This window comes from Labeo rohita, chromosome 5 (genome assembly GCF_022985175.1).
Source record: "Labeo rohita strain BAU-BD-2019 chromosome 5, IGBB_LRoh.1.0, whole genome shotgun sequence".
Classification (NCBI taxonomy): Eukaryota; Metazoa; Chordata; class Actinopteri; order Cypriniformes; family Cyprinidae; genus Labeo; species Labeo rohita.
Genome location: NC_066873.1, coordinates 14,230,079 through 14,257,110, shown reverse-complemented (window position 1 = coordinate 14,257,110; position 27,032 = coordinate 14,230,079). Strand labels below are relative to the sequence as shown.

The 27,032-nt window shown below is 35.6% G+C and overlaps 3 protein-coding genes across 17 annotated transcripts in view; 2 read left to right on the top strand and 1 right to left on the bottom strand.

Annotated features, from left to right (window-relative positions):
* Positions 1-2,678, top strand: part of camsap1b (calmodulin regulated spectrin-associated protein 1b) — a 30,709-nt gene extending 28,031 nt beyond the window's left edge. For all 3 annotated transcript variants that reach the window (XM_051109722.1, XM_051109721.1, XM_051109720.1), the window contains one exon: positions 955-2,678. In XM_051109722.1, coding sequence (XP_050965679.1) covers positions 955-1,284 — 330 coding nt within the window. In that variant the 3' untranslated portion in view covers positions 1,285-2,678. The remainder of the gene's footprint in view (positions 1-954) is intronic.
* A 1,122-nt stretch (positions 2,679-3,800) lies between these two features.
* On the top strand, positions 3,801-9,463 carry LOC127165084 (uncharacterized). Of its 2 annotated transcripts, none has more exons than XM_051109392.1 (5): positions 3,801-4,033; positions 4,146-4,218; positions 6,270-6,794; positions 6,981-7,208; positions 7,310-9,463. In XM_051109392.1, exons 3-5 carry the CDS (start codon positions 6,335-6,337, stop codon positions 9,055-9,057), a joined length of 2,436 nt encoding a protein of 811 aa, XP_050965349.1. In that variant the 5' UTR covers positions 3,801-4,033; positions 4,146-4,218; positions 6,270-6,334; the 3' UTR covers positions 9,058-9,463. The 2 variants fall into 2 exon arrangements, with proteins under 2 accessions (XP_050965349.1, XP_050965346.1); XM_051109389.1 differs by having other exon boundaries at positions 4,120-4,218.
* Positions 9,464-10,478: 1,015 nt separating this feature from the next.
* Positions 10,479-27,032, bottom strand: part of kcnt1b (potassium sodium-activated channel subfamily T member 1b) — a 93,624-nt gene continuing 77,070 nt past the window's right edge. For 4 of the 12 annotated variants that reach the window (XM_051109374.1, XM_051109376.1, XM_051109379.1 and 1 more), the window contains 8 exons: positions 26,133-26,234; positions 23,735-23,818; positions 23,198-23,326; positions 22,911-22,931; positions 20,603-20,894; positions 18,739-18,801; positions 13,509-13,593; positions 10,479-12,274 (listed from right to left, as the gene is read on the bottom strand). In XM_051109374.1, the coding sequence (XP_050965331.1) occupies positions 12,157-12,274; positions 13,509-13,593; positions 18,739-18,801; positions 20,603-20,894; positions 22,911-22,931; positions 23,198-23,326; positions 23,735-23,818; positions 26,133-26,234 (894 nt within the window). In that variant the 3' untranslated portion in view covers positions 10,479-12,156. Of the gene's footprint in view, positions 12,275-13,508; positions 13,594-14,329; positions 14,631-18,738; positions 18,802-20,602; positions 20,895-22,910; positions 22,932-23,197; positions 23,327-23,734; positions 23,819-26,132; positions 26,235-27,032 lie in introns of those variants that run through there. The other 8 variants (XM_051109377.1, XM_051109378.1, XM_051109386.1 and 5 more) reach the window with 5 other exon arrangements.

Genomic DNA, 27,032 nt, shown 5'->3' with positions numbered 1-27,032 from the left:
AGGTTCACGATTCAAAATTAAAATGTGAACAAAAATAAAAGCAATTAAATATGTTATTATAGTTAAAAAATTAAAATTGAAATGTTAAGTAATAATAGATATGACGGAATTTTTACAACTGTTAAAATGACGGACAATATTAAAGTCTAACGGAACCTCTGACTGAGATGTAGGTTAGACTATTGTGCGAGTGCATTTAGTTTACGCTTTCACTGTGTGATGTATTTCTTTGTATATAACTGTGTGATGTATATAATTTCACTGTGTGATGTATATAATTGCCCTGTACGACTTTTATATGTCTTATATCATCTGATAACGTTAATATCATACATGTAGTCTTTTCCATACAAATATGATACTTTTTTTTTTGTTTAAAACAGCCCCTTAAACAAGAAGTTAATATTAATTTACTTACATTTTAGACTCAAGTTCCTGTTTTTGCTCTATTTCATCAACGAAAATAGTTAAAAAAAAATAAATAAATAAAGCCACACCATAACAGTTTTGCGTCGTTGAGCAACACACAACTGTGCTTTATTAAATCAATCAGCCATTTGAACGAATCAGTTGAAAGAATAACTTAATGACTCACTCATGTGCTGATGAGTTGTTGGACTTAGTGATTTGCTGCCACCTACTGGCGATTTTTAGGTTTATGAAATATATTTTTTTCCCAAAATCATTTTAGATATCACTGTTGAGTGTTTTATTTTTAAAACATTAATACATTTATGTTAACTGCATGTATGATCTGCATTTAACAATATGTGTGAATGTATCTAAATGCCACTTGAGATGCAGATCTTGTGGCACCTCTGCATTGCAAACAAAAATTGAGTTGATATTGATATTGAAAAGGTTATGCATACATTTATTTAGGTTAGAAGAAATAACCAATCAATCTTAAGGGGAACTACAGTAAATAATTGCCTCTTTTTTTCTGACTGGTAGGAGCTGGAGAAGTGTGAATCCAACCACTTGATGATTCTCTTCCGGGACAGTGGCTGCCAGTTCAGAGCCCTTTACTCCTACTTCCCTGACACAGAGGAGATCCACAAGCTCACTGGCACAGGGCCCAAGAGCATCACTAAGAAGATGATCGACAAACTCTACAAGTACAGCTCGGACCGCAAGCAGTTCACTGTAATCCCTGCCAAGACTGTGTCCGTTAGTGTAGATGCGCTGACTATCCATAACCACCTGTGGCAAGCCAAAAGACCCGCAGGGCCAAAAAAAGAGCGGAAAGTAAAGTCCGACGCATCGAGGCCCGTAATCACTTAATCCGCTTCCATCAGAGTTTAGATGGAAGAGGCTCGCTGGACAAACAAACAGGCATGAATCAACATGCACTTCATTTGAATGTGTTTTGGGTTGAAGTAGTCCTTTACCCACAATCCTGTGGTCTTTTTACATGATTAAGTTTTTTGTTACTTGAAGTATTTATTAGTTTGGCACTGATTAGCTCGTTTAAACGAAGCACTTCCCCCATGATTGTTTTTTTTTGTTCGATTCGTTTCCTCCTTTTGCGAGGGACACACGTTTTCCTCTTAACGTCTTCGAAACGTGTTTTCTGACTCTAAGGACTGCCAGAACTCGATTTAATGTAAAAAATAGCTGACTTGCCTCTCAACTAAACTTTTTTTGGCCTCCAAAACATGCTGCTCCTTTGTTGTCACTGGGACAATCCCAGATCTGCATACTTTTGGCCTTCATGCATTGTGGTACCGTGTCTGTTTATTCAGCGCTTTAAAAAAAGCAGCTCGGCTGTAGCCCGTTTTTTGGAAACTCGATGGTCCTAATAAGGAAACAGACCTTGATGTGTGTCAAATGCAGTTCTTCTCTTCTGTTCTTCTCGGTAGCGGCCTCTCCACTGGACATTGGTCTGTACTATGGTGCACTTATGATCATGTTTTAGTAATACTATCATGCAATGTAACCATGTTGATGTTGGCACTGGAGCTTTTTCCTCATGCAGAAGAGCAGCATGCTCTGTTATGAAGAGTGTCGCTGTAAACGATTTGAATGACAGTATTTAATATATTCATAATCGGTTACTTCCCTTGCAGTTGCTGTCTAATTATTTACCAAGGTTGAAAACATTCCTCAGCGAAAGAAGTGTCAACACTGCCGACATCCTTGAGTTTAGACGTTTGAGAACACTCATAAAAGCCTCGTGTTTGGTGTCGAGATCAGTTGAGTGTTGCACATGCACTTTATTTTTTTGCTCATGAAGGTGTATAGCTGGGGTAGATTTTCAAAGGGCTTACTAAACCGTTTTTGCTCCTAAAGCTAGTTGTTGAAAGGTGAAGGTACTCTGTTATACACTGAGAAACATCTCTCAAACACTATTAACACCTAAAAAAGAGCACACTGACAGCCCCTTAATGACTCTTAAACTACTGTTTCCAAATAATAGGTGTTAGACTTGTCTATACGTCGCTGCATTGTTGAATTTTAAATTGCAGTTTTGTATATGTGTGTTTTTATATCTTAACTAAAAGATTGTATTGATGTTGATCACCTGTTTTCTTTTCTTTTGTTTTGTTTTTTAAACACTACTATTCATTCTTGGTCATTTTGCTTCCTTTACCATACTATTATTTATTTTAAATAAGACTCTGAGAATTAATAAATATTTCAAGTCAATAAATTCATTCTCATTTTTTTCCCATTTATTTATTGACATTGTCATCTCTCTTCCACTTTATTTTATAACACCTCTTGCATTATACAGTAAGTGAGCTTACCTCATAGTAATGAATATTAGTGTTGAGTATTGGGCAGAATTGACATTCCATGATCTTTCATTGATAAACTTTTACAGTAAAGAATAACATTATTCACATTATTTACATTAAAGCCATTGTTCGCATTATTTACATTTAAAGATTTACATTATTCACTTACAGAATAAAAATTTCCTGATGATTTACTCACCCCCATGTCATCCAAGATGTTCATGTCTTTTGTTTTTTTTTTTTTTTTTTTTTTTCAGTCGAAAAGAAATTAAGGTTTTTGAGTAAAACATTCTGTGACTTTTCTTCATATAGTGGACTTCAGTGGGACCAACAGGTTGAAGGTCCAAATTGCAGTTTCAGTGCAGCTTCAAAGGCCTCTACATGATCCCAGCTGAGGAATAAGGGTCTTACCTAGCGAAACAATCAGCCATTCAAAAAAAAAAAAAAAGTATATACTTTTTAAAAACAAATGCTTATCTTGCACTACCCCTGCGATGTGCTTCTGCGTCTTCATGCATTGTGTAATCACACGTAGTTCTTCGTCTGTGTACTGCTGTTCAAAAATGTAAGGCGCAAAACTCAAAATCAAAATCATTCTGACATCGTTGTTTTACCTTTTTCTGTAAAGGGCGTTTGACTTTCTTTGCACGTTCCCTTTGTAAACACTGGGTCAGTACTTCCGCCTACATGTTTATGTAAAGTGTGAGGGCGAGCTAGTGCGAGATGAGCATTTTTGATTAAAAAATATATAAATTTGACCTTTTGTTTAGAAAATGGGTGATCATTTCTCTAAATAAGACCCTTATTTCTCGGCTGGCATCGTGTAGAGCCTTTGAAGCTGCTTTGAAAATGCAATTTGGATCTTCAACCCTTTGGACACCATTGAAGTCCACTATATAGAGAAAAATCCTCAAAAACCTTCATTTCTTTTCAACAGAAGAAAGATGAACATCTTGGATGACATGGGGGTGAGTAAATAATCAGGAATTTTTTATTTTGGAATGAACTAATCCTTTAATAGCTTTACTTTTGTTGGGTGATTGCAAGAAATGATGGCATTCTAATTACTTGTGTTGTCAAGATGGGCGTCCCAACTTCTGCCAAGTGGAACACCACAGGCCGTGCCTCATCGATGAGCACTGTATCCTTGACAGTCCACTGAAGACACATTTGTATCCTGGCAACTGCCAGTTTATCCTCAGCGGGGGGCTCTACAGGTCAGGCATTCGGTGGATGGATGGTCATTAGACAAGAGCTTAGAAGACGTTGTTTGATGTTTGTCAGTATGCGCAGTAAGTATTATTGCACTCTGATTTGATGTTGGCTTCAAAATCAAGTAAATTGTGATGTAAATGAATGTTTCTTTTTTTCTGCTTAGATCTTTTTATTTTTTTGGTGTTCCAGTGCATACATGAGGCATGGTTTCAGTCCTGTTTGTCCACAGGAACGGACTATGTTTGCAAAGCATTACCAAAAGGTAGGGTGTTCTGAAGACACTTAATGTTCATAAAAAGAATGCTTATCTGTTAAAGAACATGCTCAGATAAATGATCATAATTATATGCATGGGCCATTATTCAGAATTGGTTAAATCGGAATTGTTTTTTTTACATCTACCTTGAAAATGTATATTTTTTTTTACTATTTTATTAAAAGTTTTTAGAGGTAAATTAGTAATTACAACTTCAACATTATGTAAAAAGTGTGATTTATGAGATTTGTTATATTTCGATTTTCCAAGGCAAGAAGTTGATCATACATATTTCAAACCTAAGGATTCATTAGTTTAAACGTGCATCAAACCAAACACTATCATATCTTTGTTGATCATTCAGTATACTTTTTTTTTTTTGACAAAACACCCCATGATTTGGTCATGGCAGCGCATTTTCAGTAGTGACAGTAATATTTTAGCAGTAACCACATCACATAATCACATACATCACACAGAATTTTAACTCGCACACTAAAACATTTATTTCCCCCCAAAAAAGGATTATGTACTTCCTTTTGTCACTACAGAAACTCTTAAGTTTTTTGTTAGTGACTGTCTTGTTAGTGACAATTTTAGAGACTAGATCAAAGATGCTAATCAGCACATGGTTAGCTCAGTTCAGAACAGTTGTACACACAAAAACTAAATGTTATGGAATAACACCCAAAAAAAGTGTGTTCGGTATTGATGTTTATTAAAGTTACACACAGATTTTCAGACTTTTGAACACATTTACCTCAAAATGATAGGGCTTATCTACTCACAAACTCATAAATGTAGTTAAAATCAGTCTCAGACAATGGACTAAAACTTGCACTGTTTCTGTAGTGACACTTTTTTTCCCCATATTTCAAGTTTAATGATTTACAAAGAAGATATAAAATTTATTTATTTTTTTTAACTTCTTTTTTTAAAAAAAAAAAAAAAAAAAAAAAAAAAAAGATATTTTTAAAAACAGCAGTTGAATAAAACGCAAAAACTCTCAATTTTGTTTTCATAAGTTTGTTTTCAGGACAGCCACTTCCCAATTAAACATACCCTAAAATTGTGATTTTTATATATATTAAGCTTACTGATATCTTAAATTTTATTGAGGGTTTCAATAGATAATAGAAGGATCTTAGTAAACATTGTAGGTTTGAATACTTGATGTTTTTTTGTTGTTGTTGTTTGTTTTGTTTTTGTGGGACAGCAGTTTGCACAAATTCTGTAGAATGGCTCATATAAAAGTTAGGATAATTAAGTTCAAAAAAGAAAGTTGTTACTGTTCACTCAGTTTCATGTCATTCCAACTCATATGATAAAAGATGTTTTGAATAATGTTATTGCTGCACTTTTAAAAACCGTGAAAGTGAATGATAACCAGTGGATGTCAAGCTCTTAAAAGGAAAAAAAAAAAAACAAACAAAAAAAACGTAACCCCCCCTTTTTAACTGGAGCCGGAGCCCAACTGGTGCATTTCCACTCAGAAAATAAAACCTTGCAACAATGGAACCTAGGATGTCAATAGGCCGAGCTTCCCCTACAGTACACAGTTTGAAATGTAACATTTTTAAAAGCCGTCAGAGTTCAGATAAATTGACAACATTTACAAAAATTAAATATGTCAGTTTAGCAGTGGTCAGCAGAAGAAATCTGTTCTTTCCACAAGAAATAACAAGCGATTTCGGTCACAGGTTGGTGACGGAGAGGGTTCTGCTCCCTGCCAATGGAAACGCTAGTCTGTTCTGAATGGGTGCCACTTTTCCCAAGCACCAGCTTGGGCTCTGGCACTAGCTCTGGTAGAAAAGCAATTCACTATATTCTCAGTCTTTTGATGCCATACTACTGCTTTATGTGCAAAAATGACTGAAATTTAAGTTACTCACGGAAAATCTTGCCTGATCCCTGGTCACCATTGACTTTCATTATTTGGAAAAGTGTAGCTTGGACATTCTGCCTGACATCTCCTTTTGTGCTCTATACAAGAAAGTCATAAAGGTGTTTTAATAAGCAAATATTTTTTAGATTAACTATTCCTTTTTCCCCTCTAGATTATCCTGCTGGCTTGACCTCTGTGATTATCTTTGTGGGTGGTTTAGGAGAAATCAGCTTGTCTATGTTTAACAGCACCAATTTGGCCTCTGTGAACAGTTTGACTATGGCAGACCAAGATATCACAGCAATAGGACCGCAGACCTTTGACGAGTTTCAAAACCTCAAAACTCTCAATTTGGATAACAATCATCTCTCCGAAGTCTCATCAGACTGGTTCAGCCATCAGGTTACACTTGAGATACTCAGACTGACAAAAAATAAAATCACTACACTGGATCATAATTCTTTTGATGGAATGTCAAACCTGCTCAACCTAAACTTATCTCAGAACCAGATTCACACTATAACCCCGAATAGCTTTCTCGGTCTTGGTAAACTGAGGGAGTTAGACCTGTCCAACAACGCACTGACACATTTGAGTACGGATGTGTTTCTTCCACTTAATGGCACAAAGATCCGTTTGGATGGAAATCCCTGGGATTGCTCCTGCTCTGTTTATGACTTTGCCAAATACCTGAGAGGTATACATTCATTTCCATCTTGTACTTATCTAATGCTCACAGTGTTACTGTTGTACTGTATTTTTGATTAAATCAATGCACGTTTGGTGAGCATGAGACTAATTTTAAAAACAGTAGCCAACTCCAAACTGAATAGTATCTTTATTGTTGGGTAAAATGGTAAATAACTTGCATTAATGCATGCAGGTCTGCAGAATGCCTCTCTTCTGGAGAATGAACTGCAGGTGTGCTGTAATAGCCCTCCTCATTTGAAAGCTATGCCAGTATGGCAGGTACCAGAGTGTGACACCTTCACAACCATGACCCCGACCACTGTGAGCCTGACCACTGGAAGTCCTGGCACCAAGAACACAGCCACTGCATTAATAAGCAAACCTCTTACAATTGGACACTCAACTTTAATCATTTTAATTGGTAGGTGAAATTAATTCATTGCCTTTATTCAGCCCTCAGCTGGGAAACTTTACATCCAGTAGCTTGTGCTACGGATGACTAACCTTTTATTATGTAACCAGTGGTACTGTGTGCCCTGGTACTTGTCATCTGTGTCCTTTCAGCGTTGTACCACAGGAAACGAGAGAGGAAACATCTACATGCTGTAAAACCTGCTTCAGAGAAATCAGAAATGATCCGAACCAGTGAAGCAACTGCAAAGAGCAATGGACAAGAAAACAGGAAAGTGAAATCTGAAATGGCTACTAAAACACAAATTGCCACAACAGAGGTGTTATTGAGGACAAACCAGATGGTGGCTAGAGATGAGAAGATATCACAGATTTATCATATTTATTCATCAGGGCAATACGACACCAGAGAAGCCATTAAACGAGTGAGATCTGCCGGGGCGGTGCTGTGCAGGATGGAGATGTTTTCTAAACCGACAGAAGCAGAAGCGCCCACTGATGAAGTCGGGGTAAGGAATGATGAGTACTACAATGGATGGATGACCTCAGAAAAACAAAAGGACGATATGTGTGTTAATATTGAGGAGGTGGAGAAGTTGGAGGATGGAGAAGACGTTGCAGATGAGGAGAATGATGGATTCACTGATGAGGTCAGTAACACCACAGACAATCTAGAGTCACACGATGATCTTAGAGAGAAAAATGAGAAGTCACACGAGGACCTTAGAGAGAAAAATGAAGATGCTGATGAGAGTGCAAATGTAGACAAAGATGTTCTTCAGCATAGTGTGGAGAACCATGTGTTGGATCACCTTCCTGGAGCAGGAAGCAGTCAAGATGTTCTCCATGTAAAACAGTCTGAGGAGACTGCTGAGAACCTGCCTTATCTCACAATTGGTGCTGATCCAGAAAACCAGACCTCTGGAGTTGATCAGTGTACTGCTAAAAGAACATCTGATGGACCGTTAAGACCTATCCGGCGGGTACTGACTTGGCCTCCGACTGCGGTCCAGTGGAAGAAGCAGTGGGCTCAAAATCAACAAGTCCTCAATGTGTTCCCTCAGCTAATATTTGTAACCGGTTGCAGGCATGAAATCAGACCACTTCATCCAGGTATTTCTCCTGTAATCTTCCCAACCGCCTCACAGTTCAATGCACTAGAGTTTCTGCCGGAAATCTTGTCCCCAATGGAAGATGTCCGAGTTGCTATTGATGAGGACACTTACAGGGCAAGTCTTGAGTCATCTAATCAAAGAGTCCTGCATTTCAGTGCAAAAGAATGCTTCACTAATACTGATTTATCACCAAGGGAGGATGGAAGAATTATTACAAATGAGGAAACATGGAGGTCAGGTCTCGAGTCGACCATCTTTTCCGACTTGTCCTCCAAGAACTCGCCTATTGATGAAAATGAGGCCTGCTCTGAATTGTTCAGCAGTTTCAGTTTTAATCCAACTTTTGGTGGCAGCAAGTCAAAGCCTGCTTTTGGAGAGGAGATAAGCAAGAAAGATAATGTTGAGAAAACACAGAGCGTGAAAACAAAGACACACAGAGTTCACCAAAGTGAGCAGGTTGCATCAGAATTGCAGAAGCAGTCCAGGGGAGCAGGGAAAGCTGCACGGAGATCTCACAGAGACCGACGGCAAGGGCAAGGGCAAGGGCAAGGTCAGATGTGTGATGGTTCTGACCCAAGAGCGCCCCCTGTGGGAGGTTCTCCAAAAGATGACAGCCTGTTGCTGGGAAATGAGTACACCTTTATTGATCTGCTACACGAGGTAGTGGAAAATCACGGGCGCTGGACAAGAGACAGGTGGAGACAAACACAAAAAAACAAACACAAACTCAAACAGAGTCGTTAGGTACTGGACGTTTGTTTCTAAACACACTACCAGTCAAAAGATTTTTTTTTTTTTCTTTTTTTAAAGAATGCTCATCTGCTCACCAAGCCTGCATTTATTTGATCCAAAGTACAGTGCAAACAGTAAAATTTTGAAATACTATTTAAAATAGCTCTTCTCTATTTGAATATCTTTTAAAATGCAATTTGTTCCTGTAATCAAAGCTAAATTTTTAGCATCATTACATGTCTTCAGTGTCACATGATCCTTCAGAAATCATTATAATATGCTCATTTGCTGTTATTATTATCAATATTTAAAACAGTTGAGTACATTTTTTCAGGATTCTTTGATAAATAGAAAAATCCAAATATCAGCATTTAAAAATAAATGAAATAAAAAGCTTGGTGAGCAGAAGAGACTTCTTAAAAAAAAAAAAAAAAAAAACATTAAAAATCTCAGTTACATTTTTTTTTGATTGGTAGTGTATAGAATTGATTCCCCCCCCCCCCCCGAACTGTGTCTGTGCCACAACTGTAAAATAAAACATATTTTTTGTTAAATATTTACAAATTATGAAAAAGATCTCAATCAGTTTTCCTGCTCTGTAAGTGAAACCTGGAAAAACACACTGTAAACTATGCAAAATATAATCATGGCTATGACATGTAAAAATGCACCTGGTATGTACAGACATCTGGATTAATTAACAATTTTTTACTGCATCATTTAAATGCAAAATAAAATGTGTGAATCTATACATCAACAGAGTTGAAGTATCCATTGGTAGGAAAACCCGGCCACATTTCTCTGGCTGCATGCAGCGTTTATTGATTCATTCTTACATGTTAGTACAGACTTCATTTAAGAAATTGTACAAAATTTTAGAAGTTCATGTATTCAGCACAATCCAAAAACAGGAGCCAGCAAATGTAAACATGGGTCTCTGACACATTTGGCAAGATTAGGACATGCATGGTCCATGTTTTTCTAAAACTACTGGAAAAATAACACAAAGAAATTTAGTAAATTACAACAGCTGTGATCAGCTGATCAATATATCAGATTTAAATCTTAGGGAACTAGTAAAAATAGAATCTGCAGGCTGATATTTTTAACATGCACATTATGCATATCCTTTCCAAATTATGGCTGGAAATTTCGAAAAACATGATTACAAAACATTCCCAAAGCAACCTGCGTGAAAACAGTGACCGATGGACAGAATGTAGGTGACAACATCTTTACGCAAGCAAAATAGGAATATACTCTGATGAAATGTACAGTATTCCTCTCAACATGTCAAAGCTGACACCTCCATTTACTGACAGACTGACCGTCTTGGTGCTAACGATAAATAAACTATACTGTATTTAAGATAACGCCTTAAATACGCAGTAAACATGAATAATACAGAAAGTATTTTAAACAATAGCTACAAGGATTCCCGTTTCATGCTTTTACTGTCATCTATCGCATTTCTTGGCGGAGACAGACAAGTAAGAATGACATGAGAGGTATTCAACCTTAGCTACTTTGCGCAATGTGGGCATTCACATTTTCTGTTCTGTCTGTTAAAACAACAGAGTAAAAACAAAAGCAGCTTTCCACGATAGCTTTAAACGTCAGATTATACTGATGGCAATGACACTGAACAATGCAATGTCTTAATACAGAAGGCAAAACCAAACATATTTAAGTAAAATGTATAATGTTTTCATGTAGTTTAAAGGGTTATGTACTGCTCTATTAACAGAGCTTAGTGCAAGAAAATCGGCAAATTCAAATTATGGATAATCTCTCTCGTGCTTTCTCTATATATATCGAATAATAGCTTTATCATTTTGTCTTAAATGAGCAGTAAGGTACATTGACTGCAGACCGAAATAATACATAAAACAATTAAAATTAATATCGAATAGTTTATAAGTACAAACGCTGTTGTGGTCAGTGAAAAAAAAAAAGCTATGCTTACCAACCTAATTTTTCCCGTAAGAGAGGTTGTGGCCATTTGTTAATTATATGGGTCTGGCTTCCGGTCTCATCCTACGGCACGTTGCTATTCTTCTGGTTACTTCAGTTGTTCGCGGCTAATGAACCGGAAGTCTCGCTCATAGGCTTACTTCAGCGTTGAAGCATAAGGTGAATAACCCAAACCTGTTTCAGTAATTTTGTGTATATTACCATTTCTTCAACGATACCTAATCAAAATCCATGACAGCTCCTGTGAATCTTCAGGACCACATGTTTGCTGTAGAATAGGTTTCATTTTTTGCTGTAAATTTGAAATTTTATGGCAAAGAATCAAGCTTCTTTTCTCAGCACATGTAAACTGGTAGTGTGGTGACTTTCATAGTGGTAACTGACAGTGAATTATAGTAATTCATCATGGTGTTCAATCACATGTAAAAGCTTCAGTTTGGGATTAGCAATTTAAAACAAAACCCTTGTGCTTTAAGGACGAAATCACAACAAAATACTGTGAATACTAAGAGGTCACTGAGCATGTAAAAGAATATGTGGCTAACTTATGATATGTACAAATATATATTTATATATACTGTATTTGTGCTATATATGTACAAAATATAGCACTGTTGTAAACTAACTGTTCAATATCATACTGAAATACCTCACATTTATGACGGGGCACTATCCAGTGTTCTGGTCCACTCGGGTCAGCTGACTGATGTAATAGTTGTTTCTTCCTTCTGTCTTTAGCTGCCCTCTTGAATACTGCTTTACGTAATGTTTCTGATATATACTGCCCTATAAATCCAAAGTGCTTGGACGGCTTGTTTGGTCCAAAGTGATTCAACACCCCACACGCGCACTGAGCCAAGTCTTAAATACAAAAATGTAATAACCAGCCACATTCAGAGAAGTCTGAAATGTGCCATAGGATTCTTTATATCTGTTTTGTAGAAAAGAGGAATCTGTAAAGTGTTTCAGTGGTACAGTTATAGCCGTTGGGCTTGGCTGGGCAGCTTGGTTAGTGAATGTGTTGGCACATGGGTCGTGTCTGTGTGGTCGGTTGTGTGTCCTGTCGCTCTTCATGCAGGCTGTAGCAGCTCAAGGTGGATGAGGGAGGGAAAGAGGGTTAACAAGGACTTCCAGTTCTTACAGATGAGTCTCATCCCTCGTCTCAGGTCCATAGTCTTGCCGTAGCTTGGCTCCGGCCGGAGCCCCTGGGAGATTCTCAGGGACGTGTGCCAGCGGATCAGAGCGGATGATGTAGCTACAGAAAGGTGGCAAACAAGTTGTATGGTTAAAAGCCAGCTGAACCCAGCACACTGTTTAAAGCTGATCAAATGCTGATTTGTAATGAAAGTCAGATTGGATAAAAGAAGAATTTCAGTAGCCACACGAAAATGTATCTGCAAAAATATCTTAATTTGTATATTTGTACAGTGCAAAGTTCATGTTTTGTAGCATAACCTTAATGTGGTTAACTTTACAGTAACACTTTAAGGAACAATTCTCAACATTAACTAGCACGCATGTTACTAGGATATTGGCTGTTTATTAGTACTTATAAAGCCCATACTTTGCCATGGGCATTTTTTTTTAGGTCCCTTAATCGTACCCCATACCTAATCTTAACAACTACCTTACAAGCTATGAATAAGCAGGAAACTATACATTTATTGAGGCAAAAGTCATAGTTAATAGTGCATGCCATTGGTTGAGAGGTAATAAGGTAATAAGATGGAAAAATGCTGATGATGGATTGACTGCAAAGCCAATTTACATGCTACCCATCACTGTCTGGTTAAACTAGACAAAATTAATGTGACCGACCCTGAGCGTCAGTCTGCCAGATGAATTTCCAGTCACATTCTTCTTGTTCGTATGACAAATCACATTTTGGAGAGGCATTTATTTTTAATAAAAATGAAGAAAATATTCAAAAAGTGAAAGTGCCAAATGGGTGTTTCACTGGCCTATAATTGATAACTTAAGTATATAATTTAAGTATAAATGCCATCTGACATAATTTACACTAAATAAAATGCATAAATTAAGTAGCATGTAACACAACTTGTACTTATAGGCAAATATCACTGGCCATAAAATAAAATAAAATAGCATTTAACATAATTTGCACTTATTAGGCAAATAGCATTGGCAAATAAGTCAAATCAAATAAAAAATTAAATCACACAAAATAAAATAACAAAATTAAGTAGCATTTAACACAATTTGTACTTAAAGGCAAATATCATTAGCCAAGAATAGATAAATAGCAAATAGCATTGGCCAATAGATAATATTAGAAAATGAACTAAAATAAAACCGCATTTAACACAATTTGAACTGGCAAATAGCATTGGCCAAAAAAAAAAAAAAAGGTTTATTTTCTGACTACATCATTGGATTTTTGAACTGTTTACTTGTCACATTTAAGTGGGGAAATAAGTTTATTAACATTAATAATTCTGTACAATTCACCTTTAATATCTGCCACTTACACAATGTCGTTGAGTTCTAGTATGGTGTCCGGAGGAGGGTTTATCAGCACATATGACAACGTGTTCTGATTATCGTTCATTTCATCTGCAAAAGAAACAAAACATAGCGTCACTGTCATACTTAATCTGTTAAGTTCTTAATAATCCAAAACATTCATTTAACAAAGTTCTGAGAAATTATCCGTAACATTATCTCTGTTCCTACAACTGATAAAACGATGCTGTTGACTAACTCAGAATAGCCCAAAAAACCGCAAAACTAGAAAATATATTAAATAAAAATGTCAAAGAAATATGGGAGGCGGTTGTTGTGTAACCCCACTGTGTTAGGATTTTGTTGGCTGGGTTTCTGAGGCTTTGTTGTATTTTACCTGCTTGTAAATGACTGAGAAGTGTGAACCTTTGCAGGTCTGGGAATAAGGGACTCAAGACTGGGACAAAGTGCCTCTGCTTCTCCAAACCCACCTGTTTGAGCCACTTATAGCGCCAGGCCAGGTAAAAGAGAGAGAAGGGCTAACCGTTACTGACAGGGCATGGCTGCATTTACGGAACGCCCATGCAACCGCAAGCGCTCCCCCATGCGCGGACGCATGCAGACAGGGTCCGCATCCACCCACGCATTCAGTCTCTCAATCCATCCATCCATCCGTCTACTGCATCATAATCACAGCTGACCCGACGAACGTTGCTCGTTGCCATGCCAACACACAGCCCAAAGTCCGCAAACATAAGACAGACACACACAGATATAAGCATGCTTAGAGGATCTGTCAGGCCCACCAAGCCAAGGCTCAACCAATCAGAGTGAAGCAAAAAACATTCGTAGTGTGGGATTGGGAGGAGTCAACAGTCAAATGCTAATCACCCAGTTACACCAATGGGAACCCCAAATACTTCTCCCAGTGTCACCTCATTTAAAAGAATGAAAAAAGCTGAAAAACAATGCTGTAAATTAGCACGCCTAAATACCTGCGCTAGATGGACCCTTCCGACAAAGACTGAATGCTTTCTACTCCACTCTGTCCAAACATCCTGGAATCAAAAGCCCTCACTCATCAAGTCTTATATCAATGCTCAGATGCCAGTGAGTACCTGCAGTACCCTCTGTCATGTAAGTACCCTCTTCAGTTCGTACCAAAGGAGAAAAAGACAACTACATCACTAATTTAACTATAAAATCAGAAACAGGTCAGCACTGCTGTCAAATCACATTGTTGTTCAGGAGCATGTTTTTGCAAACATAATCAGACAGAATGTTAGGTGTGATATTGCCCTAAACTACAAAAATATATTATTGAATAAATAATAATAAATCATAATACTGCATTCCTTAAAAAGAATGTGGCTACTAGCCATGTAAAAATTACAAAGTCTGCATATACTGTATATTATACTCACACATAGTAGACTTTATCCATAATTGCATTTAAAGGGATAGTCCACCCAAAACTGAAAATTCTGTCATGAATTACTCACCCTCATGTTGCTCCAAACCCATTAGACCTTTGTTCATCCTTAGAACACAAATTAAGATATTTTCGATGAAATTCGAGAGTTTTCTGACCCTGTGTAGACAACAAAGCAACTGACACGTTCAAGGCCTAGAAAGGTAGTAAGGACATTGATGAAATAGTCCAAGTGACATCAGTGGTTTAACCGTAATTTTATAAAGCTATGAGAATACTTTTTGTATGCAAAGAAAACAAAAAAAAAACTACTTTATTCAACAATTTCTTCTCTTCCACTTCAGTGTTCGACTTGCGTTTACAAGAGTACCACGACACATGCGTTTGGTGCTGCTCAGAGTATTTGATCGGAGTGAGGAGCGGAAATTTTAAAAGTCAGAGCGTTGTGGTTTTTACTTGCTCCAAGAGCGCTCCAGCATCGCTCCATCACGAGTACAATTCATGACAACGACTCATAATATAACTGCATATTTAACAAGAATTCACGTGTTAAACATTGCCTATTTAGCTAGCTTATAGAGATGGATCATCTGTATATTCTGGTTCAAATAAGTAAGGCTGAGCAAAAAAATTGCAAGTCATCCTCTGTCGAAATCTTCAGACACGTTTACTAGGGCTGCCCTCGACTAAAGATTTTTCTAGTCGGCTAGTAGGTGTTAATTTTAAGCATTAGTTGACTTTTAGTTGCACTTTATATTTATAATCCTTATAAATCATAATAATGAGCCTTTAATTCCCTACATACACAATCTAAAAAGTGCTCAAGCGCACAAAAAATGCTTGCCACAGCACACCGGCAGATATAATAATTTTAAAAACACCAAGTAGAATGCATTAACGTTTTAATAATTTGTTGATAAACTAGTGCTTGCTTTGTTTTTGGCTTAAGAGATGAAGTCAACAACACCAATTTGTCATCTCTGCAGTAGTGATGCGCATGTATGCGTGTTTCATACAGATTACATAATCTGAGAACAGGCATATGTTTCTATTTGAACTGGTTCATTTAAAAGTAGACATTTCTCTATAGATGTATTTTTTATGTCTGTAAGATAAGTTTACACAGTTTTTAAGTTTCATGCTCAAGTTCACAGAGACTAAGACGGCAGAGAGCACATCCTGTTTGCTTTTATTATTTTACAAAAGCGCAACATTTTGTTGTTATTGTGAGTGTGCACAAATAAACAGTGCCTTTACAGATTCAGAAGATGGATTACTTTTATCTATATGACCAAAAATGACAGAGTATATTTAGAGCAGGTGACAGCACCGGCGCCTCCATTTGTCATGCAGTATGCACACTACTATTCAGCTTCCACACTCCGCACAGACACTTCAATAGCGCACATTTTTTTAGGTTAACATTAGATTGAGCCTTGTAAAGTTGTTACTACTTATATATTTTAGATGAAAAGCCATAATTGAGGTTGATGAATGATAGGTGAGCATTTGGATGTTCTGCCAGATGTACTATTTTACCACATAGACTAGCCGGACTGTGTGACTTTGCCACTTCCTGTGGATGTTTTTATACAATTTTGGTCGACCAAGCCTCTTCTCGTCGATTTATGGTTAGCTGACTATTAGGGGCAAGCCCTAATGTTTACTGTCCGTCAAGACGTCATCTTCTGCTTGTAAACAAGCCACAGCACATCCAGGTTCTACTTCAGAACACCGGCTCCTGCGTCAGCAGCACCACACGCATGTGGCAAGCTTTTTTTTGTGCGCTTCAGCGCTTATTAGGCAATGTAGGCAATTAAAGGCTTGTTATTACGATTTATATGGTTTATTAATAAACGTGCAACTAATAGTCGACTAATTGAAATTAACACCTACTAGCCAACCAGAAAAAACCTTAGTCAAGGGCAGCCCTAATAACATGTCTGAAGATTTCGACAGAGGATGACTTGTAATTTTTTGCTCAGCCTTTCTTATTTGAACCAGAATATACAGACGATGAACTAAGAGAGATGGACGTTCTACATCAGAACGTCAGCCCCTGCATCAGCAGAACCAAACGTATGCGTCGTGGTAATCTTGTGAACACACATCGAACACTGAAGTGGAAGAGAAGAAATCGTTGAATAAAGTCATTATGTTTGTTTTCATTGTGCACAAAAAGTATTCTCGTAGCTTCATTAAATTAAGGCTGAACCACTGATGTCACATGGACTATTTTAATGCCGTCCTTGCAACCTTTCTGGGCCTTGAACGTGTCAGTTGCGTTGCTGTCTATGCAGTGTCAGAAAGCTCTCGGATTTCATCAAAAATATCTTAATTTGTGCTCCAAAGATGAACAAAGGTCTTACAGGGTTGGACCAACATGAGGGTGAGTAATTAATGACAAAAATTTTATTTTTGGGCGAACTATTCCTTCAATCCAATTAAAATGCTATACTTTAGCTTTACTTTTTGCATTTATGTACAGTATAAGTACAGAATAAGGTACAGTCATCATTTCTAAACAAATCCTGACAGGGTGATTAGGACGCTGACAAAAAGCTGAAGGTTTTATTTTGCAATAATGACCGGCTGACTGTGCATTATACCGCTTATAACACAGCTATTCAAAAAAATGGATGTAAAATATTAATTTGGGTTAAATCTTCTCAGAAACTCAAATGGGACAATGGTCAGTTAAATAGCTTAGTGGTTATTATACAAACACTTCTGCAACTGGCCAATCAGAATCAAGTATTCCAGTGAGCTGTGTAATAATGAATTGTACATAAATGCAAATTCAATTATAATGACATCAGTTGGCTGTACAGATAAGCACAAGGGCCGTTCAACCATGTTTCTAAATCATACTCGTTTTGTCCAGGTTCATTATAAAGTCAATGGCCAGCAGTTTCCTGCGGTCTGTTTTTAATAAGATAAGAGGAAGACTCATGGGACACAGACTAGCCTAGTGATGATGTTATTTGGAAAAAATGTTGAAACAGGAGAAGCGCAAAGCAGCAGACTTCAGACATTTTGATGTAGCTTTAGTAAGAAACCGTCAGCCAGAAAAAAATGTAAGAATCAGTTACATTTTTAAAAAACACTTAATTTTCAACTGAAAGAAAAGTTATTAATAAAGGCCTATTTAAGAAATGGTTTACCTACAGATGAAAATGTATTCACCCTTAGGCCATCTAAGATGTAGATCAGCTTGTTTCTATATCAGAACAGATTCAGACAAATCCATCATTAAGATGTTTTATACCAGTGCTTCTGGCCAAAATATCAGTCCATAATATATAATAATGCTTCCTCCTGTGAAAAAGTTCAAAATCTACCAACACATTTGTTTAGAACAGTTTTCACTTCTTGATCTGTGCGTATTTATTTCCTGAATTACACTAGATGACCTCCACTGGAGAAAGCAATATTATGGATAGAGGACTCTTCATTTAGCAGGAAGCTTTGTCACAAGACATTATCTGATGGACTGGAGTCATGTGGATTATTGTGATGTTTTTATTAGCAATGGTGAGCAAGTGATGTCCTGAGGGTGAGTACATTTTCAGCATTTTTTAATTTTTGGGTGAACTATTCCTTTAAAACGCCACAGATCATTTTCTTTGGACTTTCAGTGCTTATCCTATTAAACACAGACTGCTGCTGCTGTACTAATCAATGTCACTGGACAAACTGAGCAGTGGGGTTTCCTATTTTCTTCAGTCTCCAGAACATCAGGTTTCATTCAGCTCATTAATCCAGTGACTTGATCGACTGGAACAATCCTATACTACAGGAACAGTGATGTTGGGTGGATTTACCTTGCAAATATCCTAGATTTACTCGGTTCATCACATCACTTGCGGTTAAATTAGCTACGTCCTCTACAGCGTGCGGAGGAAAAGCCAAAGTAGAAAGAGATAAGAAAGAAAAGGTCAAGCAAGCAGCAGAGAAAGCAGCACTTTTTAAAGAGAAATATCAAGAAAAGTTCACTATGCAAAAAACACATTCTCAAAATATCAAATTACTCCATACTATTATGAATGCTAATGTTTATATTTGTTATAGTTACATTAAATGTCATTACTAACAGAACAAGATGGTTTACATCTCATTTTTAAAGATAAAGTGAGGAAATTTCTGTGTATTAAGAAATAGGAAGTAGTTTTAACATGAAAAAATACACACTTCAGTTTTCAACAGTATTTCTCAGGGTTGATTAGTGAAAATTTAGAGAATGATTTTTTGCAACATGGAGGATAGAAAGTGAGTAAAGTTTCTAGAAGAGTGAATAGAATAAACAATGCAGGGCACACAAAAAAGAAGTCAATGGTGATCTACCCTTCAGCAACAAATCATATTCATTTTGACACTATAAAACCCACCTGCTATAAAACAGCAAATGTTTCTTCTTATAAACATCTACAATATACAGTGAAGTCCAAAGGTTTGAGACTATTGAAAAATCTCTTTATTTCTGGAAATACATTTTGGGAAATTTGTTTAAAAAAAAAAAAAAAAAAAAAAAAAAAAAAAAAGTTAAATAAAATAAAATAAAATAAAATAAAATAACATAAAGAAACAAAACAAGATATATAACTTTAAAAAAAAATTAAAATAAAATGGAATAAATTGAAATAAAATACAGAAACAAAACTAAATTAAAATAAAGAAACAAAACTAAATTAAATTATATTAAAAATGAAAATTAAATACAAAATAAAATAAAATAAAATAATAAAGAAACAAAACTAAATTATATTAAATAAGAAAAATAAAAATAAAACGAAGAAAATAAAACAATAATAAAATAAAGAAACAAAACTAAATTAAATTATATTAACAAAAATGTAAATTAAAATAAAATAAAATAAAGAAACAAAACTAAACTAAATTAAAATGTAAATAAAATTATATTAAAAAAACAATATAATATAATTTAAAATAAAAAAGCAACGAAACTAAAGTAGATTTAAAAATGTAAATAAAATTTAAATACATTTAAATAAAATAAAAATAAAGACGCAAAATAAAATTAATTTAAATAAAAAAAATTAACTAAAATAAAATACATTTAAATAAAATAAAATAAAATAAAATAAAATAAAATAAAATAGCATGATGCAAAATTATGATAAAATGTAGGATTCTGCATGTTTTCTAGATCACACGTTTGTGAAATTTATATAGCTTGAATAAATTCCACTAATCAAAAAAAAACAAAAAAAAAAAAAAAAAAAAAAAAAACATAATTCTGCTCAAAACAGTATGTCAGTTACATCATTTGGATCTAAAATGGTTTAGAATTAGAAAGTAAAGCATAATATAAGTATTTTTACTAGTGGCCTCACACCTTTTTGACCCCACTGTAAATTTTGGAAAAACAAATAAATATTTGACATTAAAAATGTTCCCTTATAGTGGCGTGTAAACTGAATTTTCCTTCTCTTCAATCTGTCATTTTCCTGTGAACCCCGATAAAGGACGTTTCAGATGAATAATGATTGATGCAGGGGACACAAGGAGGCACCATCACATGATTTAGAAAGAGAAACACTGTGAAAACAGATCTCTAGCGTAGTACATTTATAATAACGCACTAAAGACATCAATGTAAGGGGTTCTGAACCTTCTATAATTTTATAGGCACAAATTGAAATACTCACTTCCTCTTGTCAAACTCACCGTATCCCACAGTGGGCAGCCCTAAATGCTTCATGCGGTTCTTCACCAGTTCTGACAGCTCCTGTCTCTCTGAGCGCCGGTACAGGTTCAGACGCTGTTGATTGATGCGTTCGGCTCGACTGGGCGTTTTGGTGTTTTTTCTGCTCAGCCGTCTCGCCCACTGCATGCTCTTCTTGCGCAGGAGTGGGTGCTCTGATTGGTCGCTCCCTGTGGAGTTTCTGTGGGCGGTTTTCTCTTTCCAGGATTCCCTGCGGTCCCGCTGGTCCTCGCAGTCCTCCACAGACACCTGAGACTGCTCAGCATGGAAACAGGTTGTCAATAGGTTAACAGTGCTTAAAGTGGCGGGCCGATGTTTTCATTGTCTGATGGCTGAAGTCATTATGTGTACTTTTTTTTTGGTACCAGTTAGCAGTTGAACAACTTTACTCTGGAAAGTAGCACTAAGTAGGCCTAATTACACATATATATATTTAGCTGGCTCTAATTCACCAACTGACAGGATGCCATTAGCCTTGTCTAAGTTTAAGGAACACTACCATTTTAAAGTTTGGGGTCAGTCAGTGAGATTTATTTAAAGAAATTCATACTTTGATTCATCAAGGATGCATTCAGCTGATATAAAGTGACAGTAAAGACTTATAATGTTAGAACCGATTTCTATTTCAAATAAATGCTGTTCTTTTAAACTTTCTATTCACCAAAGAACTAAAGTGTCACGATTTCCACAAAAAATATTAAGCAGCACAACTGTTTTCTAAATTGATAATAATAATAATAATAATAATAATAATAATAATAATAATAATAATAATAAATAAGTTAGCACCAAATTAGCCTATTAAAAAGATTTCTGAAGATTTTCAGAATTTAGCTTTACATAACTGTAATAAATTACTTTTTTTTAAATTCAAATAGAAAAGAGTTATTTTAAATTATAATAATATTACAGTTTTTTACTAAATGCAGCCTCTCAAAATATTAACAATTCTCACCAAAAACAAACATTTTTAAGGTAGTACGATATCAGTCAAAAAAAAGATTTTTTTTTTTAAGAAGATTCTTCTGCTCAGCAAGCCTGCATTTATTTGATTCAAAGTACAGCAAAAGCAGTAAAATTCTGAAATATTTTTACTATTTAAAATAACTGCTTTCTATTTGAATATATTTCAAAGTATAATTTATTCCTGTGATTTCAAAGCTGAATTTTAGCATCATCACTCCAGTCACATGATCCTTCAGAAATCATTCTAATATGCTGATTTGCTGCTCAAAAAACATTGATTATTATTATTATTATTATTATTATTATTATGTTGAAAACTGTGTTTTCAGGTTTCTTTAATGAATAGAAAGTTCATGCTTGCTAAATAAAAGTATTAAAAAAATAAATATATATATTGTAAATAAATGATATAATGGTTTAAAAGCTTTTTATTTCAGATAAATGCTGGTCTTAGGATCTTTCTATTCATTAAAGAATCCTGAAAAAAATTGACTTAACTGTTTTAAATATTGATAATAATAATACTAATAATAATAAATTTCTTGAACAGCAAATCAGCATATTAGACTGATTTCTGAAGGATCATGTAACACTGAAGACTCAAGATGCTGAAAATGTAGCTTTGATCACAGGAATAAATAACATTATAAAATATATTCAAATGGAAAGCAGGTATTTTAAATAGTAAAAATATTATTTCACAATATTACCACTTTTGCTGTATTTTGGATCAAATAAATGCAGGCTTGGTGAGCAGAAGAGACTTCTTTAAAAAACTTCTTTAAAAAAATCTTGTGTTCAAAAACTTTTGACTGGTAGTGTAAGTCCATATGATGACAATAAAATATAGTAATATAGAATAAAGTCTTTGTAAAAATAAATATTTTCCAAATAATAATAATAATTATACATTTTTAATACATTTAAATGTTTGATTTAGCTTTAGTACAGTTATAATAAATGCCAATTATGTAATTATGGATTTTTTCCCCCCTCACAGAATATAATATTTAGAAATAAAAATATACATCTGGCTTTATATTTTAGAAAAGGAATACTCATATTTGCAGGCCCTTAGCATCAGAAAGCTATTATTTGGTAGTAAAACTTTTCTGAGTGAAAAATGACTTTTAATAAACCCACTTACATGACTAAAATAGTATTCATTAACAAATATACAGATCACTGACAGCACATAATAAGTGAGATAAAGTAATGGACATTGGACAGACAACAAACAGCTGAAACATTGCTGTTAACATATGAGAATGTAGTTGCGAAATGGGGTGAAGTCTGTATTCTTACCTGTTTGCACACCTCCTTAAACTGGAAAAAGCAATAGATGTGAATGAGATGAGAAATGATTAGCACAAGTATTGCACAAGCTTCAGGTCACAACACTGCTAATAAGGCAGCCAGCAAAGCCATGATATAGACCAAAACAAAGCTGTAAATCTTCAACACGGCACAAGATTAAGTAAAGGCACAGTGACAGATCGTATCTGCTGTGCAAGCATCTGGAGCTGGATGAACCGTACAAAACGAGCGTATTCAGCCGTGTCTGAACACTCTGATCCTTTATCTCATCTTACCTCTGAGGAGGAGAACATGTGAGATTCAGTGCGGTATATTCCAATGGGAATTTCTGCACTGGATGAACACAGCTTCTGGAATAGTCTTCCGTACGTCCGGATCCATAAGTCCTCTTCCGTTACCTTCATCTGTTTCAAAAGTAAAGGGTGAAGCTCATGTGAAACATCCAGGCCATATTTAACTAAACTAAACTAAACTAAAAACTTAAACTAATAATAATGATAATTATTATGTTTAGCTTTTTATATCATTTAAATATGAATATTTTTAAATAAAAAAGAAAAAGCAGATTCGGGATGAAAAATGATCATATCACATATAACTCTGCCTTGTAAACGTGATGATATTTTTACACAGTCTCTAGCACTGCTGTTAGCGCCAACAGATTTGTGGGTGGAAAAGGTCAATAACCAGCTTTATGCATTTTTACTGAAAAATGGCTTGAATAATGTATGCAAAACAATGGCATGCAATGAAGCCAGACGTACTGGCTGCTGAGGGTGTGTGGGTGCACTTTTGTTTGCGATTGCACTTACAGCACAGAGGTAGCCAGAGCCCGGGGTGGTGTCTAGACCCAGCAGAAGTCTTGCAATGAGAATCATATAGTCCTTCACAAAAGACTAGAGGATAAACAGAAACAATATAAGCACAGACAAGGTCCCCAGAGCACACAGATGATCTCCAGACCTCACACAATCAATAAAGACTCCACAGAGACTCGGTGCCTGAGGGGAGTAAAGCAGGATCACAACCTATTGCAAATGCCACTCAAACTTCTCTGTTTCCGTCTACCTCACAGAAAGGTGCCTTTAGTTTCAATCCTCGAATGTGTAGAGATAAATATAAAGCACTATTTTTGTGGTCTTATATATTATGTTTTACTTGTCATTACATTTATTTATTACATTTTATTACCTGGCAAGCCCAAGACAACACTGTATGACTGAATGCTCATCAAGTTTTCTAAATTTTATTTTATCTGTAACACACATATAGTACTATACTAATGAATTCATATACTTTGCTATGATCTTGCTTACATTGCAAGGCTTTTAAAGATGATAATTATTAATATACAGAGTCAGTATAATTGTGCATTTTAATTTTACTTGATACACTTTAATTGGGAGGCACAATGAAACATTAAGCTGAACTTGAGTTTATCTTTTAACAGTGGCTGAATTTAACTTAAAGGGGTCATCGGATGCCCATTTTCCACAAGTTGATATGATTCTTTAGGGTCTTAATGAAAAGTCTATAATATACTTTGTTAAAAAATTCTCAGTGGTAGTGTAAAACAACACCCTTTTTACCTTGTCAAAATCAGCTCTGCAAAAATCATCTCATTCTGGTCGAGGCTGCTTAAATGCAAATGATCTCTGATCGCCCCATCCCTTTTTTCTCTCTGTGGATTGACGAGCTAGTTTACATTAGTCGCATTTAGCCGCTAAACTTGCTAGCTAGCACATTATTAAGAAAGGCGATCGCAAAGATTCATAAAAAAACCCTTATACTCACTTCTGCTGAAAGTGAGGCTGGATCACGAATGATTCACGCGAACATAGACGGATATATGTAGATCGGGAGGCGCATTCTCTTCACAAACAAACGTAATCCACTGCATCTTCAGCAGCTCAGGTGTCGGGAGTAAATGACGACCACTACGTTCATTATTACATCCAGCAACACAACACCTCAATTGCTCAATTCTTGTCTAACTTACATCCCTGCTCCAGCATCAAAACATGGAGGTTGGACTGTTACAGCTGATCTGAGGTAAGATGCTAATGTCAATCATCTATTGTGGGAGCGGCCTCTGTGGGTGTGACGCCACAACGACAGGCATCTGAGAACGGCTCAATTTGAAAAAGGGGATATTATTTTTACAGATTAATTAAAAACCACTGCATGGATTTTTACCATTACAGGGTAGATGTGTACATACACTGCCAACACACATTAATGTTCAAACAGCATGTAAAAGTGAACTTAGCATCCGATGACCCCTTTAATATTTTGTATATTTATATTTAATAATTAACAGCCCTCCTGTTGAAGACCCTTAAAAATATTTCATATACATACGCTGCTGTTCACAAATGAGGGGTTGATACAACTTTTTTCTACTTTAAAACTTTTTTTTTTGTTTGGTAATAGTTGTTCATGAGTCCCTTGTTTGTCCTAAACAGTTAAACTGCCCACTGTTTTTCAGAAAAATCCTTCAGGTCTCATAAATTCTTTGGTTTTTCAGCATTTTTGTGTATTTGAACCCTTTCCAGCAATGACTGTATGATTTTGAGATCCATCTTTTCATACTGAGGACAACTGAGGCACTCGTATACAACTATTACAGAAGGTTCAAATGCTCATGGATGCTCCAGAAGGAAAACCGATGCATTAAGAGTCAGGGGGTGAAAACTTTTGAACAGAATGAAGATGTGTACATTTTTCTTATTTTGCTTAAATATCATATTTTCTTTCCATTTAGTACTGCCCTTCAGAAGCTACAGACGATACTTACATGTTTCCCAGAAGACAAAATAAGTTACATTTACCCTGATCTTCAAATTTAAAAAGTTTTCACCAAGTTTTCAAAAAAATAATTAAATACCTTTTTTTCTATTTTAATATATTTATACTGTAATGTATTCCTGTGATGGCAAAGCTGAAATTTCAGCATGATTATTCCAGTCTTCGCTGTCACAGTGATCCTTCAGAAATCACTCTAACATGCTGAATAGTTCAAAAGAATAGCATTTACTTGTCCTTGCTGAATAAAAACATTAAATTCATTAAAAATTAAAACTTACTAACCCCCAAATTTTTGAACAGTAGCATACGTAAAACATATTCAAAGATATTAGAGTGCCACAAGGTGGCACAAGACTTTTTCATATCTTGTAGAGAATTAGTAGAAGTTGATCTATTACCCACCTGGTAAAGAAGAGTATCCAGCATACTAATACTGAACACTCTGCCTGCAGCGAATGGGAGGCGGAACATAAATGCCAGATTTGAGCCCTTATCTCTCTCTATCTGGAGAAAAGGGAAAAAAAGATCACGACAAAAGATTGATGGCTCTTTCTACCGCTGATAATTTGAGATTTTGAGACCATCTGGCAATTTGTGATGCAGCTTTATCCTAGTTTCAGAATTTTCAGCCATTTGAAGCATGCAATCACCACAAATACACTATTCTTAAAGGGTTCACCCAAAAAATGAAAATTCTGTCATTAATTACTCACCCTCATGTTGTTCCAAACCCGTAAGACCTTCGTTCATCTTCAGAACACAAATTAAGATATTTTTGATGAAATCCAAGAGCCTCCATAGACAGCAATGTAACTGAAATGTTCCCAGGCCCAGAAACACAGTAAGGACATTGTTAAAATAGTCCATGTGACATCAGTGGTCCAATCGTAATTTTACAAAGCTACGAGAATACTTTTGTGTGCAAAAAACAAAACAGAAATAACAACTTAATTCAACAATTCAGCATCATTATCAAGAGTCAGAAAGCTTTCTGATTTAATAAAAAATATTATAATTTGTGTTCAGAAGATGAACAAAGGTCTTACGCCTTGGGACCACATGAGAGTAATTAATTCATTACAGAATTTTCATTTATAGGTGAAAGATTCTTACACTCAGAAAGATCGGATCATGTCATAATACACTTGTAGCATTCAAGCAAAGTTATTTCATATCACAGAAAAGTCTGAAATTATGTTAATGTTAGGCCTGGTTAGAGTAGTTAAACTGTCTACTTGCAAGGAAGAAAAATTATCGGAGTCCTAAAGTCTGAGATCACACAGAAAATCTGGGACTCAAAAT

What these genes read in the sequence shown, in the direction of transcription:
- LOC127165084 (XM_051109389.1), top strand. Translation starts at nt 3,979, where the DNA reads ATGGTCATTAGACAAGAGCTTAGAAGACGTTGTTTGATGTTTGTCAGT. An exon ending in TTGCAAAGCATTACCAAAAG is followed by an intron (nt 4,219 to 6,269) that starts GTAGGGTGTTCT and finishes TTTCCCCTCTAG; the next exon opens with ATTATCCTGCTGGCTTGACC. An exon ending in AACTTTAATCATTTTAATTG is followed by an intron (nt 7,209 to 7,309) that starts GTAGGTGAAATT and finishes TTATGTAACCAG; the next exon opens with TGGTACTGTGTGCCCTGGTA.